Source organism: Pan troglodytes, chromosome 1 (assembly GCF_028858775.2).
Source record: "Pan troglodytes isolate AG18354 chromosome 1, NHGRI_mPanTro3-v2.0_pri, whole genome shotgun sequence".
Classification (NCBI taxonomy): Eukaryota; Metazoa; Chordata; class Mammalia; order Primates; family Hominidae; genus Pan; species Pan troglodytes.
The window spans coordinates 191,398,041-191,415,600 of NC_072398.2; the positions used below are offsets into that span (position 1 = coordinate 191,398,041).

Here is a 17,560-nt window from a genome sequence, read left to right on the forward strand (position 1 = left end):
GAGATGGAGTTTCGCTCTTGTTGCCCAGGCTAGAGTGCAATGGCATGATCTCAGCTCACCACAACCTCTGCCTGCCGGGTTCAAGCGATTCTTCTGCTTTAGCCGCCTGAGTAGCTGGGATTACAGGCATGCACCCCCATGTCTGGCTACTTTTTGTATTTTTAGGAGAGACGGGGGTTTCTTCATGTTGGTCATGCTGGTCTCGAACTCTCGACCTCAGTGATCCGCCCGCCTCGGCCTCCCAAAGTGCTGGGATTACAGGCGTGAGCCACCACACCTGGCCTGTGATACGACTTTCAAATGACCTGCCAGACTCTCATGCAGATGAAAAGTCTTTTTATAATTATCCAAGCCTAGAAGAAACTTTAAACATAGGAACAGAAAGTATTTCTGTGCCCTTAAACACAAACTAAATGTCCGGGAATGCCACCAGCATGTCAATAGAGGGGATGCTTGTGTTTGGTTTCATTGAAGCTTTACCAAAATGTGCTCATCTTTTCAGAAAATCCCATCACCCATGGATACTGCTTGCATTTCTAGTTCCTGACAATTCTACCTCTAGGTCAACGGTATCCTGAAAACTTCTCAAATCTTTATTGTATTTGGACCCAGACATTTACCTATTGGACCACCTATTATTTTATTTTAACTTATTTTATGTCACCTTCATTTCACAATTTGGCATACCATTTAATTTTTTTTTTTTTTTGAGAGGGAGTCTCACTCTGTTGCCCAGGCTGGATGGAGTGCAGTGGCACGATCTTGGCTCACCGCAACCTCCGCCTCCCGGGTTCAAGCCACTCTCCTGCTCAGCCTCCCGAGTAGCTGAGACTACAGGCGCATGCCACCACGCCCGGCTAATGTTTTGTATTTTTAGTAGAGACGGGGTTTCACTGTGTTAGCCAGGATGGTCTCGATCTCCTGACCTCCATGATCCATCCGCCTCGGCCTCCCAAAGTGCTGGGATTACAGGCGTGAGCCACCGCACCCAGCCCCATACCATTTAATTTTAAACCTCATGCGTGTGTGCAGGTTAAATGGCTCCTAGGTTCCATTCCCGGGTGATGGGTGGGAGGGTGTTAAGATTTATTTGTTATAGAAAGGGGCCCTGGGGTCTCCCGCAGCCGCGAGCTGGGCGGTCCTCCCGGCGCCAGGGGTCGCTGTAGCGCCGCGCGGCCGCGCCGGGTCGCTCTCGCGTGGCCGCCCCGCCTCGGGCCCCCGGGCCGAGTGGGCGGGCACGACTGCGCCCAGGTCGCGAGGCGCCCTTCGACCAGCAGCGCCCGGGGCGGGCGGGTATAAATGGAGCGGTGGCTCCCTCGGCCGCCTCTCTCCGCCCCGGGTCGCTGCCGCCTCCGCCGCTTTCGGGCTTCGCAGCCTGAGGAAAAAAAGAGAAAAAGATAAAAAAAATCTGAAAACGCTTCAAAATCCTGAAAAAAAAAAGGAAAAGAAAAAACGAATCCTCGGAGAACCCGCGGGGAAGTCACTTTCGTACGCTTCCGGCCTGCCCCGCGCCCGCCGCCGCAGCGCTTGGCGTCCGTCGGTCTGCGTCCGTCGGTCTCCGTCCGTCGGTCCGGGGGTGAGCCGCCCGCCCGGCCCGCCGTGCCCTCCCCCCGCTCGGGCCCCGAGCCCCGCGCCCGCCCCGGCGCACCACGTGTCCGTGCTGCCCTTCGCCGCCCGCCCGGGGCTCGCTGAGTCGGCGCCCACAAAGATTTGGTTTCCCTCTGCCCCGGCGGTTGTAATCTTAAACCGCCGGAGCCCGAGGCCTATATTTATAGAGAAACGCGTGTCCCCGAGGCCGCCGTGGGCAGCGTCCGGTCGCCTCTTAAAGGATTTTTACCCTTCGGAAGGGGATTCCCCGTTTAATTTTTTTCCTACTTTGATTTTTTGAAATTTGGAGCTTCGCACCAGGACCGCGGAGAAGTGCAAAGTCGCGGGGAGGGCCGTATTGTGCGGAGAGCCTTTTGTCTGCGGTGCTGCGGCCGTGGGAGCCGGCCCCCGCCTCCCGTTTCCGTCCCGTCTCCGAGCCCGCCGACTCCAGCTCGTCCTCGCCGCGCCGGTGCCACCTGTGAGCCGCGGCGCGGGCCCGGGCTCCGAGGGCGCCCCTTTTGTCCTGCGGCGGGCCCGATAAGAAGTCCTCCTGGCGGGGCTCGGGGTGGTGGGGGGCGGGGAGATGAACGCTGCGGCCAGCAGCTACCCCATGGCCTCCCTATACGTGGGCGACCTGCATTCGGACGTCACCGAGGCCATGCTGTACGAAAAGTTCAGCCCCGCGGGGCCTGTGCTGTCCATCCGGGTCTGCCGCGATATGATCACCCGCCGCTCCCTGGGCTATGCCTACGTCAACTTCCAGCAGCCGGCCGACGGTGAGTAGAAGCTGTGCCCACACGTGCGTGGGAGCCCGGAGGACCCCGGGAGTCGTCTTCTGGCAGGGCCCTCCTGCCGAGGAGGGCGGCATCACGACAGCATGTTGCCACCGAAGCTGGGAGCAGGGTGCGGAGATTGAGAACGCGGACCTGGCATCAGATGACTCGAGTTTCAATCTTGTTTCTACCACTTGCTAACTGGGTGACCTTGGGCTACTTATTAGTGTTGCTGGTAGTGGGGTTGGAAACCAAGGAGACTGTAAAACAGGATTAGAGTGAAGCCACTGGCATTCCACTGCGTGTGGTCCTTGTCAGTGGGGCTGGGCTGTTAGAGATCCTTGCTTGTGCCCCTCACAGGCTGGCCAAAAGGCGGGACGTTTGAAACACAATTCCCCGCAAAAGTTTTACATTGTAAAGCTCCTGCCCGCTCCGCCACCTTTACTAACCTTGACTACCTGATGTTGTGATGATAAAGGATCAGTCAGGGCAGGCAGGAAGCAGGGGGAAGGTTTCTGTGCGTTAAACTTTCGCAGAGACTTAGGTTAGTGCCACAAAAGCTGCGTGTGCCAGGCCAGCTCCTTGGTCTGTGTGTTTGCCACTGGAGTGGAGAAGTGCTTTACTCTGGACAAATGGTATCCAGGCTCTGTGCTGTAGAGTGTTGTGGAGGTAGTTTAGGGAAGCGTCACTTGAAAATCTGGTGGCATTTGTCACCTCAGCTGTAACAGTGCTTTGCACTAGTCAGAGCCCTTTTATTTCATCTAATCTGAAGAAAATGGGACTCCTGAGAAGAAGAAGGAATGCAAAAAGTTGGAAGCCAAGTTAGGACTCCCAGCACAGTGCTCTGCCACCTCAGATTGTGGCCTTAGCGTGGAGCATGGAGAGAGGTATGCTGCAGGCGTGGCAGGAGGGAGGCCAGAGGAAACCTGATCAGAGGCTGCACGTGACTCCAGATTAAAAGGGAACAACTGCAGAGATCATTACTGGGAGAAACAAGTCATTCTATGGCAAAGCATCTCCAGGTCCCTAGTTTTGGGGTCCCCCCTTTGTTTTCTGTCTGAGGCCCAGAGTTACTACCTGCCCAGGTTGCGGCTGAGACCAGAGAATTGGACATGTTGAGAGGGACTAGGTATTGCTACTGTCAATCCAGTGTGCTCCAAGCTGAGTTCTGTCCATGGCCATAGGAGCGCAAAGGTAGCTGAGTGTGGTCTTTTTAAGGGATAATGTACCACATTAGCTGTTGTCTGCCTTACTGACTTTTGAACAAAAGTCGTGTCACTTAGAGATAGCAGAAGCCATTGGTCAGTGTGTCTGCCAACACATACTTCTGCAGGACTTCTCCCTGCTATAAATAAGTGCAGCCAGATTTGTCAGACTAAGCCGGCTTGCCTTGTGCAGTGCTGTCTGGAAATAGACGAGGAGCTGTTGTTGAAGTGGGCTCCTTTACTGCTAATTAATGAAATAGTTTGCGATCCCAGCTATCTATCTCTGATAGCCATCACAAGCAAACTCCTCTTTCCCTGGACTGTTCTTGACTTGGATCTGTCTTGTCATCTCCCCTTTTCCCAACTACCCCCCACACAGATGAGCCCACCTTCTGAAGGGGGTGGGGAAAGTTGTTGGAAATAATGAGTGAAAATAAATTCTCCCGGCTAATGAAACAGTTGAGCTTGTGGAGCGGCAGAGTTGGGGAATTTTGTCCCCCCCTTAAGTGAGATGTTGTCTTGAGGCAAGGAGCAGGTTCCACTGCTCTGACCCTGTCTAAATCCCCTCATGGAGGAGGTTCTGGGTGATGTCACCGTTAGGAGATGCCATCATAGCCTTAAGGAAAAGTGGCCACCAGATCTGGGCATCCTTGTTGCGATTAGTGATGAGAAGTGTTTTGACTGGCAGGTGGTGTTATTTTTTAGCTTTTGGTTCTTTTTGTTGTTGTTTGTTTTGAGACACTGTTTCACTCTTGCTGCCTAGGCTGGATTGCAATGACGCGATCTCAGCTCACTGCAACCTCTGACTCCTGGGTCCAAACAATTTTCCTGCCTCAGTCTCCTGAGTAGCTGGGATTACAGACACCCGCCACCATGCCCAGCTAATTGTGTATTTTTAGTAGAGATGGAGTTTCACCATGTTGGTCAGGCTGGTCTCGAACTCCTGACCTCAGGTAATCCACCCGCCTTGGCCTCCCAAAGTGCTGGGATTACAGGAGTGAGCCACCGTACCTGGCCCAGCCTTTGATTCTTTAAATTGTCTCTGGTGTACACATGGACTTGGTTGGGAAGCTAAGGAAGCATTCCAAGGTGTTGGATGGGGAAGTTGGTTGAGCACCCAGGGTAGCTGAAGTCCTAGAATTCTACAGAACTTCCACTAAGGCTTCAAAAGGTGGGTGCAGGGCCTGCCATCTGCGCACTGTCTACTTAGGCAGAAGGTATGGTGGTTTAATCCTTGTGGTGATAGTACAGATAACTTTTCCATGTGTGATCAGTTGTGTCCATTTTGATGATTGACGCTTTTTTGTTTAAGTCAATTTCTGTTCTCAGAAATAGAAAATAAAAGAAACTGGACTGAATTCTGAATTCAGGGATAGCACCTTTTTTTTTTTTTTCCAGATCATTTGCTTTACAGGTTTTGTCACTTGTCTCCATAGGTGGATTGCAGACTAAATGACTTGATAACTTTGATGCAATACCTCACTGAAAAATAAATCAGATAATCTAGTATTAGTTTCGTAATTACTAGCTAGCTGCACAGCTTAGTTACCCTAAACATAAGTTTGTTCATTTTGTAAAATGTATAATTTCAGCTGTCCCACCTGAGTCATGGTGGGTGGTAGTCTGCAAAGTCTCTTCTAAGTGGTAAAGCTTAGTCAAATGTGAGGTATTATCATTGGATCTTGGTGTCATTAAGGCCATTTAGATTATCTTTACTTATGGCCCCTTTATCCAACAAGGGCACAGACCCAGAAGGGTGTTTAGACTTGTCATGAAGTAGAGTCATTAGCTGGAACTTATGCTTCCCTTACTAACAGTGCAGGCTGGAGGAATCTGATGCCCTTTTATTTTAATAGAGTTGCCTTTTATCAAGAGTGATTACCTTGAAAAGTCCTGGAGTAATCTGTTCTTAGGCTGTTGGCCTGTGGGAGCTGATGTTTTCTCTCCTTATTGAAATGTGTTTCTCTCTTACAGCTGAGCGGGCTTTGGACACCATGAACTTTGATGTGATTAAGGGAAAGCCAATCCGCATCATGTGGTCTCAGAGGGATCCCTCTTTGAGAAAATCTGGTGTGGGAAACGTCTTCATCAAGAACCTGGACAAATCTATAGATAACAAGGCACTTTATGATACTTTTTCTGCTTTTGGAAACATACTGTCCTGCAAGGTAAACATTGATTAAATGATTTTAGCAGAATAATTAATTGATTCTTGAAAACAAGATAAATACCAAACAGAGAACTATCTTGGAATTGGGGAACAAGATATGGGAATTTTCAAAATGCTGGACATGGAATCCTAAAAGTTCCCATAGGTAATCTCAGGGCCACACCCAGCGTAACCAGCACACGCTTTCATACCCTTGTTCTTTACTCAGCCTGAAATATCCTTCCTATTCTTTAGCTTTGGAAAGCCCACGTTTTTCTTTTGGGATGGGGGAAAGTAGAGGACCAGAGAAGTGTCTCTAGTCTTGAGGAAACTTAATCACTTTAGAAGCATAAATTCACTCTATTCCTTCTACGTATCTGTTCTATGCTGAGCACTTTAAAACTTAAATGGTGGTGGTGTATATGTTTAATGCCATACTACACTGAAAATCTGTTGTGGCCTTGGAAAATGTTTTGTTTTCTGCATCACCGTGGTTTACACCCAGATCTCTTAAAATGTGTTGTTGTGTTTTAAAGAGACAGAGTCTTGCTCTGTCACCCAGGGTGGAGTGCAGTGGTCTAGTAATAGCTCATTGTAGCTTCGACCTCCTGGGCTCAAGCCATCCTCCCACCTCAGCCTCCCAAGTAGCTGGAACTACAGGCACGTGCCACCACACTCAGTTAATTTTTTTCTTTTTTGTAGAGACAGGGTCTCCATTGTCCAACGATCTGGCTCCAACGATCCTCCTGCTTTGGCCTCCCAAAGCATTGGGATTACAGGCATGAGCCACAGCACCCAATTTTAAGTATTTTTTGTTTGTTTGTTTTTGATAAAAATAAAACATTTGGAATAGAAGCATCTTAGTAGTGGCTACCTTTGTAAATGGAACACTTACTAGGCACCTGGTGCTGTGCTAGGTGTTAGAAAAATTATACTGGTGTACTTGGCCACCATTGGCCATGGATGGGCTAGAGTCTTCTCAGGCACAAGATACCCTGAGGTTCTCATGTCTCAGGAGCCGGCCAGTTCTGCTAAAGTGGTCCACCTTGTCTTTGACAGGTGGTGTGTGATGAGAACGGCTCTAAGGGTTATGCCTTTGTCCACTTCGAGACCCAAGAGGCTGCCGACAAGGCCATCGAGAAGATGAATGGCATGCTCCTCAATGACCGCAAAGTGTGAGTGTCCCAGTCCGGAGCAACAACCATCGCATGAGCCAGCCGTGGCCCCACCTCGGTATTAACTGGCACACACAAGGCGGCTACTGGTTCTCGGCCCAAGTGTGGCCTGCTCCTACCTCTCCACTCCAGGGCTGGTGAGTCTCCCTGCCTGAGCCGTGGCAGCCCTTTTGACTCGCCAAGGTGGGCTTCCTGCCCAAGCCATGGCCTGCCTGCCGCCTCTCCCTTAAAGGCATCTCTGTGGGTTTTGTGAGCATCAACAACTGGGGCTGGCTGGAAAGCAGCTCTAAGCTCACTCTGAGTCGGGGTCTTGGCCAGCGGCAGAGTGGAGAGGGCCCTGGACTGACCAGGAGCTGTATACTAGCAGTGTGACCTTGGCTTTCCTGTGATTCAGGTCTGTCCATGGGTCCCTCGCTAGTGGTTGATGCCAAATTGTCCCCGCGGTTCTCCATTTTCTAACTTACGACTCAGTGACCTAATACAAGGCTGGCTCCACAGTAATACTTGGTGACAATGAAAAAATCCCATCCCTTTGCAGAAAAACTTCATAACAGACCTTGTTGCTTTGATGTGGTTGTTACTGTAGAATGCAGAGAGGGGGAACTTACCAAAGCTATATGGGGAGAAGAAGAGATAATAAGTCTTGGCTATTACAAGCCAAAATAATTTTTGTCCTTTGTGTCATTCAGTATACCAGAGGATGGGTTATCTTTATAATGTCTGTGTGTACAGTGGTTGATCTACAGATATCACTAAAAAGAAATATGAAAATGTCAGTGCATGGATAAATTTTCTTTTAAGTATAACAGACCAAAATAAATAAATTTAAAAAGCAAAGGGTGCCCCTTCGCTCCAACAATCTCATATCTAGGATTAACCACTGTTAACAGTTTGGTTTGTATCCTTCCAGACCTTTTCTATGCATTTACATAGTTGCACAGAAATGAACGTTTTAAAAACATGGCCATCAGGTTTCTTCATGAAGGCAGTGTGATGTGGTAGGAGTAGCCCTGGTCTAAGCCAGGAGCCCTGGGGCTGGTCCTCACAGGATAGTCCTGCCTTTTTCTCTTTCTGCTGGGGACTTGGGGTATCTCTGAGCCTCCTTGGTGGTGGATGGGGATCTCGTGTTTTAACCTCTCCTGTCAGTCTTTAACCTGTATTCCTTTGGGTCCCTGGACATCATGTTTTATTCCTCTGGGTAATTACTGTTCTTCATGGTTTCATTTTAGATTTGTGGGCAGATTCAAGTCTCGCAAAGAGCGGGAAGCTGAGCTTGGAGCCAAAGCCAAGGAATTCACCAATGTTTATATCAAAAACTTTGGGGAAGAGGTGGATGATGAGAGTCTGAAAGAGCTATTCAGTCAGTTTGGTAAGTTGGGGGTCCTTGTCTCCTTTCACAGTCTACCAGACCCATCTGTTTTTTCTTAAGAGATGAGGGCACTGCTCCAGAGATTTGCTTCAAGTGAGTTTCCAGAGGGAAGCCTTCTGTTCCTGAGCTGTGCTCAAGATGGTGTTACTAATAGTTCTGTCCTTTGGTAATAGGTAAGACCCTAAGTGTCAAGGTGATGAGAGATCCCAATGGGAAATCCAAAGGCTTTGGCTTTGTGAGTTACGAAAAACACGAGGATGCCAATAAGGTGAGTATACCACAAAGATTGGGAAAAGCTTGTAAGAGGTTGCCCCAGAGTATGGGTAGGGTCTTGCTAGCACCTACCTAGAGCTGGGACGGTCTGAGTATCTGGTAGTAGATGTACCATTACTATACTCTGGGATCATCTTCCTGGGTTCCGCATGTTAACTTCATGTAGGTGTTTACAAAGCACTTGGCACATACCTGTCACCTCAGCTATCAGTTGTTGAAAGAATAGGACAGACGTTTGTTATGCTGCAAAGGTGAGAGAACTAAAGCCCAGTGAGTGCTGATTTGATAACAGCATGGCAGCTACTTGTGGGCAAAGCATTGTGCCAGACCCTCAACATTTATCACTTAAATACCCACAAAAGCACCTGCAGAATTTACTGGCAGCCGGAATATTATATCGCCCTAGGCTCATGTCAGCACACTTGTGTTTATACACCTGTACTATTTCTATATTATCTGGATCAATAACCCATTTAAATATTAACCTCACTTTACAGATGAGGAAGTTTGGATTTGTGTGACAGACTTCAGAGGTGGAGTGAATTTAGTTTTTAGTCCTATAGTAGAAAGAATATTTTTTGGGACTTAGACCTCCAGAATAAGACCCCATCGCTGCAACTTTATTTTAAAGACATATTTTTCCTTTCTAGGCTGTGGAAGAGATGAATGGAAAAGAAATAAGTGGTAAAATCATATTTGTAGGCCGTGCACAAAAGAAAGTAGAACGGCAGGCAGAGTTAAAACGGAAATTTGAACAGTTGAAACAGGAGAGAATTAGTCGATATCAGGTAAGGTGGTCTTGGCCCAGCCTAGCAATGGGATTTGCTGTGAAATATTTGCAGAACACCCCTATGTTTAGCGGGCTTTCTTTTTGGGGACTTGGAGTGTGTTCTTCTTCCCATTTTACCTAAAAAGATGAGGTTTAAAAGGATATATACCTACTACATATGACTGATTATTATAGAACCAGAAACAAGAGATGGGTTTATTCATCAAGAAGCTCTCTATTTTGGAAGCCTCAGCCTGTTGCTTTTAGCCATGTAGGTTCCTTTTACTTAAATGAGACTCCTTTGTTTGGCATGGCTTCGAGAAGACCCCTGCTGGGGCGGGTGAGTGGTCACCAGAACAGCTGTGGGGAGAGGTGACAAAAGGTGAGTGCACTGATGATCCTGTCAGTTTCAGGGCAGTAGTTTCACAACTTTGGACTTGCATCAGATTCATCAGCAGAGCTTGTTAAAACAGATAGCTGGGCTCCAGCCCCAGAGTTTTTCTTATTCATTGGGTTTGGGGTCTGGCCTGAGAATTTCATTTCTTTTTTTTTTTTTTTTTTTCTTGAGACAGAGTCTCGCTCTGTCGCCCAGGTTGGAGTGCAGTGGCACAATCTCGGCTCACTGCAAACTCCGCCTCCTGGGTTCGCGCCATTCTCCTGCCTTAGCCTCCTGAGTAGCTGGGACTACAGGCACCCGCCACCATGCCTGGCTAATTTTTTGTATTTTTAGTAGAGACGGGGTTTCACCGTGTTAGCCAGGATGGTCTCGATCTCCTGACCTTGTGATTCGCCTGCCTTGGCCTCCCAAAGTGCTGGGATTACAGGCATGAACCACCGCGTCCGGCCGAGAATTTCATTTCTAACAAGTTCCCAAAGATGCTGGTGCTCCTGGTCTGGGGGCCACCCTTTGGGAACCACTTTCTTAGGGAATATTTGTGGTATAGAAGTGTAGTTAACAGTGATCTTTTTCCTTCAGGGGGTGAATCTCTACATTAAGAACTTGGATGACACTATTGATGATGAGAAATTAAGGAAAGAATTTTCTCCTTTTGGATCAATTACCAGTGCTAAGGTATTATACTGCAATCTGGGGATTGAAAGCAGTGGTATTCCATTATAGGCTTATTGGCATTTGTCCCATTGAAGGAATAGCATTTAAATTATGTTCATTTCTGAAAGTAGCTACTACGTTTTTCTAGCAAAATTTCTGGATGCATTCTGGAGAATGACATTTCATTAGGTTAACATTACACTGTTTCCCAAGCACTGGAGTCTGGAGAGGAATTTGACCCAGCCCCTCCTTGCCAACTCAGAGCACCTGAATCTTTCCCATTCCTTGCTGCCTCGTGCCGGTGTGGGGACAGATGGTGCTACAGAATGAGCAGAGGAAATCCAGACAGGTTGTTTTCCATTTGTCTTGGGGCCTGTCTCTACAGCTCTGCCACATTTTCTCCTTGAGAATGAAGGTATTTTGAAGATTTTGGAGGTGGGCTTGGGAACTTCTACCCTGGTCTTAAAAAGAGAGGAAAGGGGAGTGGAAGGTTTTTCTATGTTTCGTAGTGTGCATCATTTGCTTGATTTTCTTTGATGATCATATCAACTAAGTTAGCAGGGTAAGTAGGAACCTCATTTTAAAGATAAGGAATTTTAGTCCTTGAACAAGAGAATGCTGACTACATGGGGATGGTGTACTGCTTGTCCTTGGCACTTTGGGAGCAGGATGGAAACTGGTGCCATCTGAACATTTTGAGTTATGGCCGGATGCAGACGCCGGTCTTGCTAAACAGGTGTACCAGATGCCACCAAGTCCTTTAGTTGATGAGAAGGGAAGCCACGTGGGCTGGTAAGGGCTTAGTGGCCCTGCCCTGGCTCTTAGTGGACTTTGCTCCCAACCTGGGAATGTGGAAAGCAGTGTTATCAGTTGTAGTAGGGAGTTGGCCAGAGGCCAACTGTGGGTTTGCCCAGTTCTTACCCTTTCGTTTTTGCTATGACCCCCCTTGACTGGCCCTCATCAGTGTAAGGAGTGATCTTCTATCCTTGCTTATCTGCCTAGTAGTCAAGTTGGCATTTGTTAAGAGAGCAGAAGAGCCATACCTTGAATTGTCACCATTTTCATTATGATGGTGTGGCATTTTTATTCACATACCTTACTGGCCCATCTCATTGGTAGAGAGTTATGGAGTGATGCACTTCTTTACTTCCCTATCCTCCACTTCAGGAGGCTCTCTGGGCCATTAACTAAGACATAAAACAATGACAGTCACACCAGAGAAGACAGTGAATAACCTTGTCTATTAGGAAGAATGCCATTTGTGAATGATGAACTTAATATGGAAAAAGACTGCCTGAACCAGTAGACCTGTGGTTTTGTAGCTGTTTGGAGTATTTCTTGGAAATTGAGCCTCAGGAAGGCAAGTGAGACTAGAATCTAGGCTGCCTATCTCTGAGCTGGTCATCTCATTGAATTAATGGTGGCAGTCATTGGTTACCTGAACATTTTAGGACTCCTGTCCACACGTGGTATTCCAAAAGTGTTATCCTGATGTTGGTAAGAGCTTGTTAGAGTTTGTCCACCGAGGTCTTGAAACATATGAGATATGAAAATAAATTGCTCAGTACTACTCTCAAGATGTTTTGTGGTTACCCGGAGTAGCTATCCACCAGGTATCAGGAAACATCTTTGAGTTCCTGGTTTTATTATTAGCCATATCATAGTGTTTCAGAAGTTTAGCATCACCTGGGGACTCAAAGAAAACACCTAGATACCTTAGAGGTTGTGACTTAGTTGGTCTGGGGTAAATCCTATGCCAGAACCCTGACCTAGACTCAGTGACTGCAGCAGAACCCAGGCTTTCTGGTTCTTCTGAATAGTTCCCTCCCCACCCAGGGACATCCTTTTTTTTCCTATTTGTAGGTTTGTTTTGTTTTTTTTGTTGGTTTGGTTGGTTGGTGTTTTTGTTTTGTTTTGTTTTGGAGATGGAGTCTCGCTCTGTCGCCCAGGCTGGAGTGCAGTGGCGCGATCTCGGCTCACTGCAATCTCTGTCTCCCGGGTTCAAGCGGTTCTCCTGCCTCAGCCTCCTGAGTAGCTAGGATTACAGGTGTGTGCCACCACGCCCAGCTGATTTTTGTATTTTTAGTAGAGATGGGTTTGCACCATGTTGGTCAGGATGGTCTTGAATTCCTGACCTCGTGATCCACCCACCTCGGCCTCCCAAAGTGCTGGGATTACAGGCATGAGCCACTGTGCCTGGCCCTTTGTTTTTTTGAGATGAGGTCTCGCTACATTGCTCAAGCTGGTCTCAACCTCCTGAGCTCAAGCAGCCCTCCCACCTCAGCCTTCTAAAGTGCTGGGATTACAGGCACAAGCCATCACACCCAGCCAGGGACACCTTATTTCTTAAGTAGCTGGTCTCATTTTGTAGGTAATGCTGGAGGATGGAAGAAGCAAAGGGTTTGGCTTCGTCTGCTTCTCATCTCCTGAAGAAGCAACCAAAGCAGTCACTGAGATGAATGGACGCATTGTGGGCTCCAAGCCACTATATGTTGCCCTGGCCCAGAGGAAGGAAGAGAGAAAGGCTCACCTGACCAACCAGTATATGCAACGAGTGGCTGGAATGAGAGCACTTCCTGCCAATGCCATCTTAAATCAGTTCCAGCCTGCAGCGGGTGGCTACTTTGTGCCAGCAGTCCCACAGGTGGGTGTGCTGTTTGGTCACAGCTCTTGGGAACCTGCCGGCTGGCAGTATTCTGCAGTGGTTGGGGAGAGGGATTTTTCGTTATTAGAGTTCTAGAATGTCACAATAAGGACCCTTCAAGTAAAAATGAAGGACTTACCCATGGTCACAAACACACACCCACAGTGGCAGTGGTAGCATAAAACAGTCCCCATTAGCTGACCCCTCAGCTCTTGAATAGAAAGAACATTTAAATAATTAGCTTAGGTCCTGGTTAGTGAGATGAGATGAGATACTTCTCTAGGATGGGTTCAGTCCTTAAGGGGGTGTTTGGGTATTCTTCTGTCTTACAGGCTCAGGGAAGGCCTCCATATTATACACCTAACCAGTTAGCACAGATGAGGCCTAATCCACGCTGGCAGCAAGGTGGGAGACCTCAAGGTAGGTGGTGGGGAACAGTAATTGACAGCCCAGGATATACCTGTCCTGGTCTCCCCTGCCTTTCCTTCTTCCCCACTCTGAGGCACAGCCTAGGTTCTGGTCCACATCACTTCTCAGTGATGTGCAATTTTTCTCTTCACCAGGCTTCCAAGGAATGCCAAGTGCTATACGCCAATCTGGGCCTCGTCCAACTCTTCGCCATCTGGCTCCAACTGGTAATGCTCCGGCCTCTCGTGGCCTCCCTACTACCACTCAGAGAGTCGGTGAGCAAACTGGCCTTTAGAAGTGTGGCCTGGGGAGGAGGGAGTCAGGATGACTAGGCTCTGTCCTGGGTTGGTCAGTTTGTTGGGCTCGAATTTATCGAGTCCTGGTTCTGTAATCTTAGCTGTGTGCTTAGGTGGCCACTTCAGGAGCAGAGAAACAGTATGAGTTCTAGGTGTGTCAGTTGCTTTTAACATTCTTTGCTCATCGGTGACCTATGTGAAAAAGGTTAGTTGTAGAAGTTTTGCTAGCTGGATGACCACAGAGGCAGCTTGTTCTTTTGGGTGGGGTGAGGAATGCAAGGAAACAGTGTATAGAGAATATGTCTTATATTCCAAGATGTGGAAAGAGTTGTATGTTATCCTTTGGCTCATCCTCGAAAGTAGTAGTGGCCCCCTGTGCAATGTGTTGCGTAAACGTGCTTTGAAATTTCTCCTTCCGTGGGACGTGGCCAGTTGGACATCTGCCGCCAACACTGATGTGCATTTGCTGGTCTGTTGTAGGGTCTGAGTGCCCGGACCGCTTGGCTATGGACTTTGGTGGGGCTGGTGCCGCCCAGCAAGGGCTGACTGACAGCTGCCAGTCTGGAGGTGGTATTGGATGCACACAGAAGGGGGAAAGATGGGATTTGACGGGTCTTTGCCCAGACTGATGGGCTTTAATTGTATTTGTTCTTTCCCTAAGGCGTTCCCACAGCTGTGCAGAACTTAGCGCCACGCGCTGCTGTTGCCGCTGCTGCTCCCCGGGCTGTTGCCCCCTACAAGTACGCCTCCAGTGTCCGCAGCCCTCATCCTGCCATACAGCCTCTGCAGGTGAGGTTCACCAGACAGAATGCTTAAAAGGATTTCCCCCATTTCCACTTGATGTAAAAGAAGCTGTGCTTCTGAGTCCTTCAACAGGTATTAAATGCCTGCTCTGTGTTATGACGCTATGTTCTGATTCACTGTCCCTGCCCTTCAGGGGCTCACTAGTGGGAAAGAAGGGGCTTAAAAGTGCTCTGCCTGATGCCAGTTCACTCAGAAATGCCTCAGAGCGGGCAGCCAGTGCTTCCTCTTCTGTTTGTACGAAATAATGTGCTCACTCAGCTGTTTGAGCCTCCAGGTCACTTCCACATCCAGTGACCTATTGGATCCTTGGCTGCTCTGCAAGATGATTGGTACATTAATGCAGGAAATAACTTCAACTTACAGATCGGATGTTCAGCTTCAAAGATGTAAAGTGTGTGTAGGAGGTGAAGGGGTTGAACCTAGAGCTTAGATTTTCCAAGCTGTAACTTGCTGTCTCTAGACCTGTGCTCTAGATGCAACTAGTTTGTTTCAGAGCTTAATAGCAATTTGCTGTGGAGGTGTCACCCTAAGCCTTCAGGCCCATAAGCTGCTTAGGAGATTACTCTTTAACTGTCCTGTCTCATACTCTCTAAGTTGGGGATTTCCTAGAACTTGATGCTATGTAAAATACCTTTTCTTTGCAAGGCTTTGACTAGCATTGACGTTGCATGTTGACCGTTTTTAAGCATTTGATACAAAAACATTTGGTACAATTAAGGTGATGTGGAATGTAATTATAAATGTGTTGATATTTACTCCCTTTGATCCAATCTGCACTGAGATTTACCCTAAAGGAAAACTAATTTTCAGGAAAAGGTTATATACAAGTGTTTACCCTTATTTATAACAAGGCTTTTCATTCTTGAGTAACTTTGGGTGTATTAAGGAAATGTCAGAAAATGCTTGCCTAGCACTATAGGTTCGTTTTATTATTTACGTTTCACTTCGCTTTCTGATAGCATGCCATTTTCATTGTAATTGGTTGTGTTTATGTCCATACCACTCTGTTCCTCAACACACCCCTCAATCCTTCAAGGACTGAAATTAGTTCCTTTAGAGCAAGGACAGCCACCTCCTCTCCTCTTTCACATAGTCAGATGTTCAGATATTGAACAGGCACTCAACCACCATCAGGTGTCCTTTCCTCAGTGCTAACCCACTGCCTTTCCTGGTTCCCAGGCACCCCAGCCTGCGGTCCATGTGCAGGGGCAGGAGCCACTGACTGCCTCCATGCTGGCTGCAGCACCCCCCCAGGAACAGAAGCAGATGCTGGGTGAGTGATCCACTTGCTTGCAGAAGAAGAGGGTCCCAGAGCCTGATGCCAGGTAGGACACCAGTGTCCATTGTTTACTGGGATTTGATTTGTTTTTTTATTAACTATCCTCCCCATAGGAGAACGCTTGTTCCCACTCATCCAAACAATGCATTCAAATCTGGCTGGGAAGATCACGGGAATGCTGCTGGAGATAGACAACTCTGAGCTGCTGCACATGTTAGAGTCCCCCGAGTCTCTCCGCTCCAAGGTGAGCTGGGGCTCAGACCCTGCAGCTTCAGTTCTCAGCTTGGGAAGACTGGGGGCAAACTTGGATGCCCAGGTGCAGCAGAAAGTGGGATCTGCTGCCCCCAGGACCCCTCTCGTCATGCCTTGACTGTGACTGGAGGCTGCAGTGGGTATTTGGGAAAGTAGTTAGCACCAGAGGCCTAGGGATCATCTGTACAGTTGGCTTTGGTCCACCACTAGGTCTGGGCACTGGGGAGGGGTGGAGTAGCTCTCCTAGATTCACTGACCACCTGAAGATTTCTCGCAGGTGGATGAAGCTGTAGCAGTTCTACAGGCTCATCATGCCAAGAAAGAAGCTGCCCAGAAGGTGGGCGCTGTTGCTGCTGCTACCTCTTAGACAAGGAAAAACCGTATGTGTGGCTATTTTCATTTTTGTTCCTATGAGCATTGTTCCTATGAGCATTGTCTTTGTGGTTTGACCTGAGGTTGTATATATGCTCACTGCTTAGCTCTGGGAATACAATAAGTACAGTTAGTTACACGGAGTGTGTTGCAGGTGACTTCTTATCATGAGGACTGTGGACTTTGTCTGCAGGAGCTTGAGTGAATAATAAAACTAGTACTGGTTGATGGTGGTAGGTGTCTCCAGATAGGGAAAGAAGAGACAGTAAAATAAGCTAAGGAAAAAGCACATGGTAAGGACCAGAGCTGGTGTGTTGGGAGGGTTGACTTGGCATAGTCATGACCCTCTTGTCAAGGGCCTCAGGAGCCTTGTCATCTAGTGGTAAAGACCAGAGATGCTGCTAAATGTTGTACAGTACACAGGAGGACAGACCCAACAGAATGTCCAAAGTGTCAATAGCACTGAGGTTGAGAAACTCTCTTCTAGAATACCTTCCTTTATCCACTATATGTTAATGAAACTAAATTATTTGATTATGCATTTATTTGTGTTGGTGCTTTTCTTTACAGGATTCAAAAGCCAAATAACCCCTTATGGAATTCAACTCAAGGTTTGAAGACTTCCTAGCTTGTCCTATGGACCTCAACACCAAGGATTACAAATTGCAAATTTAATAGGTCATTTTGTATCAAAAGGTCAATTATGAAGCACCTAGAATTTTTCAATTATACGAATATGTTCTTTGGGTTCTGCTGTGGCCCAGACAGTGTTAACTTTTTTTTTATTGTGGGTTTTGATTTTTTCCCCCAGAAATTGGTTTTATTTGATGTACCCAAGTCTTACGTTTCCCAATAAAGAAAAAAAATCTCCATAAAACTGCCTCTGTCTCTGACCACAGTTTTACTCTATGAATTCCGGTTTTCACTGGAAGTAACTTTAGGATGTGAATTGGTTCCAGTGATAGTTTATTCTTTCTTGACTTGAAGCTGACAAAGATTAGCAAGATACACAGAACTGTTAAATATGATCCTGTCCCACACTGTTCTGTTGCAGTATGATTGTTACATTAGCCCCATTTAACTTAGAGGGAACAGAGATCTGATGTGGTCAGAGCCATGGGTCTGGCCCAGGAAAATCTGGGGCAGAGTGGGGT

The 17,560-nt window shown here is 47.6% G+C and overlaps 1 protein-coding gene, 1 long non-coding RNA gene and 1 other non-coding gene across 10 annotated transcripts; 2 read left to right on the forward strand and 1 right to left on the reverse strand.

The window, feature by feature from the left end:
• The first annotated feature begins 1,207 nt into the window (after nt 1-1,207).
• PABPC4 (poly(A) binding protein cytoplasmic 4) lies at nt 1,208-17,283 on the forward strand. Of its 8 annotated transcripts, none has more exons than XM_513344.9 (16): nt 1,208-2,363; nt 5,540-5,733; nt 6,774-6,889; nt 8,119-8,258; nt 8,432-8,526; nt 9,182-9,319; nt 10,277-10,372; nt 12,723-12,995; nt 13,328-13,415; nt 13,559-13,678; nt 14,180-14,266; nt 14,361-14,488; nt 15,683-15,776; nt 15,896-16,026; nt 16,312-16,414; nt 16,977-17,283. In XM_513344.9, exons 1-15 carry the CDS (start codon nt 2,171-2,173, stop codon nt 16,399-16,401), a joined length of 1,983 nt encoding a protein of 660 aa, XP_513344.3. In that variant the 5' UTR covers nt 1,208-2,170; the 3' UTR covers nt 16,402-16,414; nt 16,977-17,283. The 8 variants fall into 8 exon arrangements, 4 of the variants coding, with proteins under 4 accessions (XP_513344.3, XP_009452718.1, XP_003308042.1 ...); XM_003307994.7 differs by having other exon boundaries at nt 1,213-2,363; nt 13,559-13,630; XM_009454443.5 differs by lacking the exon at nt 14,180-14,266 and having other exon boundaries at nt 13,559-13,630.
• Nucleotides 4,924-12,974, reverse strand: LOC104007435 (uncharacterized). Its single transcript, XR_681663.5, has 3 exons — nt 12,882-12,974; nt 5,448-5,671; nt 4,924-5,047 (listed from the first exon to the last, which is right to left on the reverse strand). It is a non-coding gene; the product is annotated as an uncharacterized LOC104007435 (long non-coding RNA).
• On the forward strand, nt 10,615-10,749 carry LOC112207355 (small nucleolar RNA SNORA55). The gene has a single exon (XR_002941789.1). It is a non-coding gene; the product is annotated as a small nucleolar RNA SNORA55 (small nucleolar RNA).
• Nucleotides 17,284-17,560: the final 277 nt, after the last annotated feature.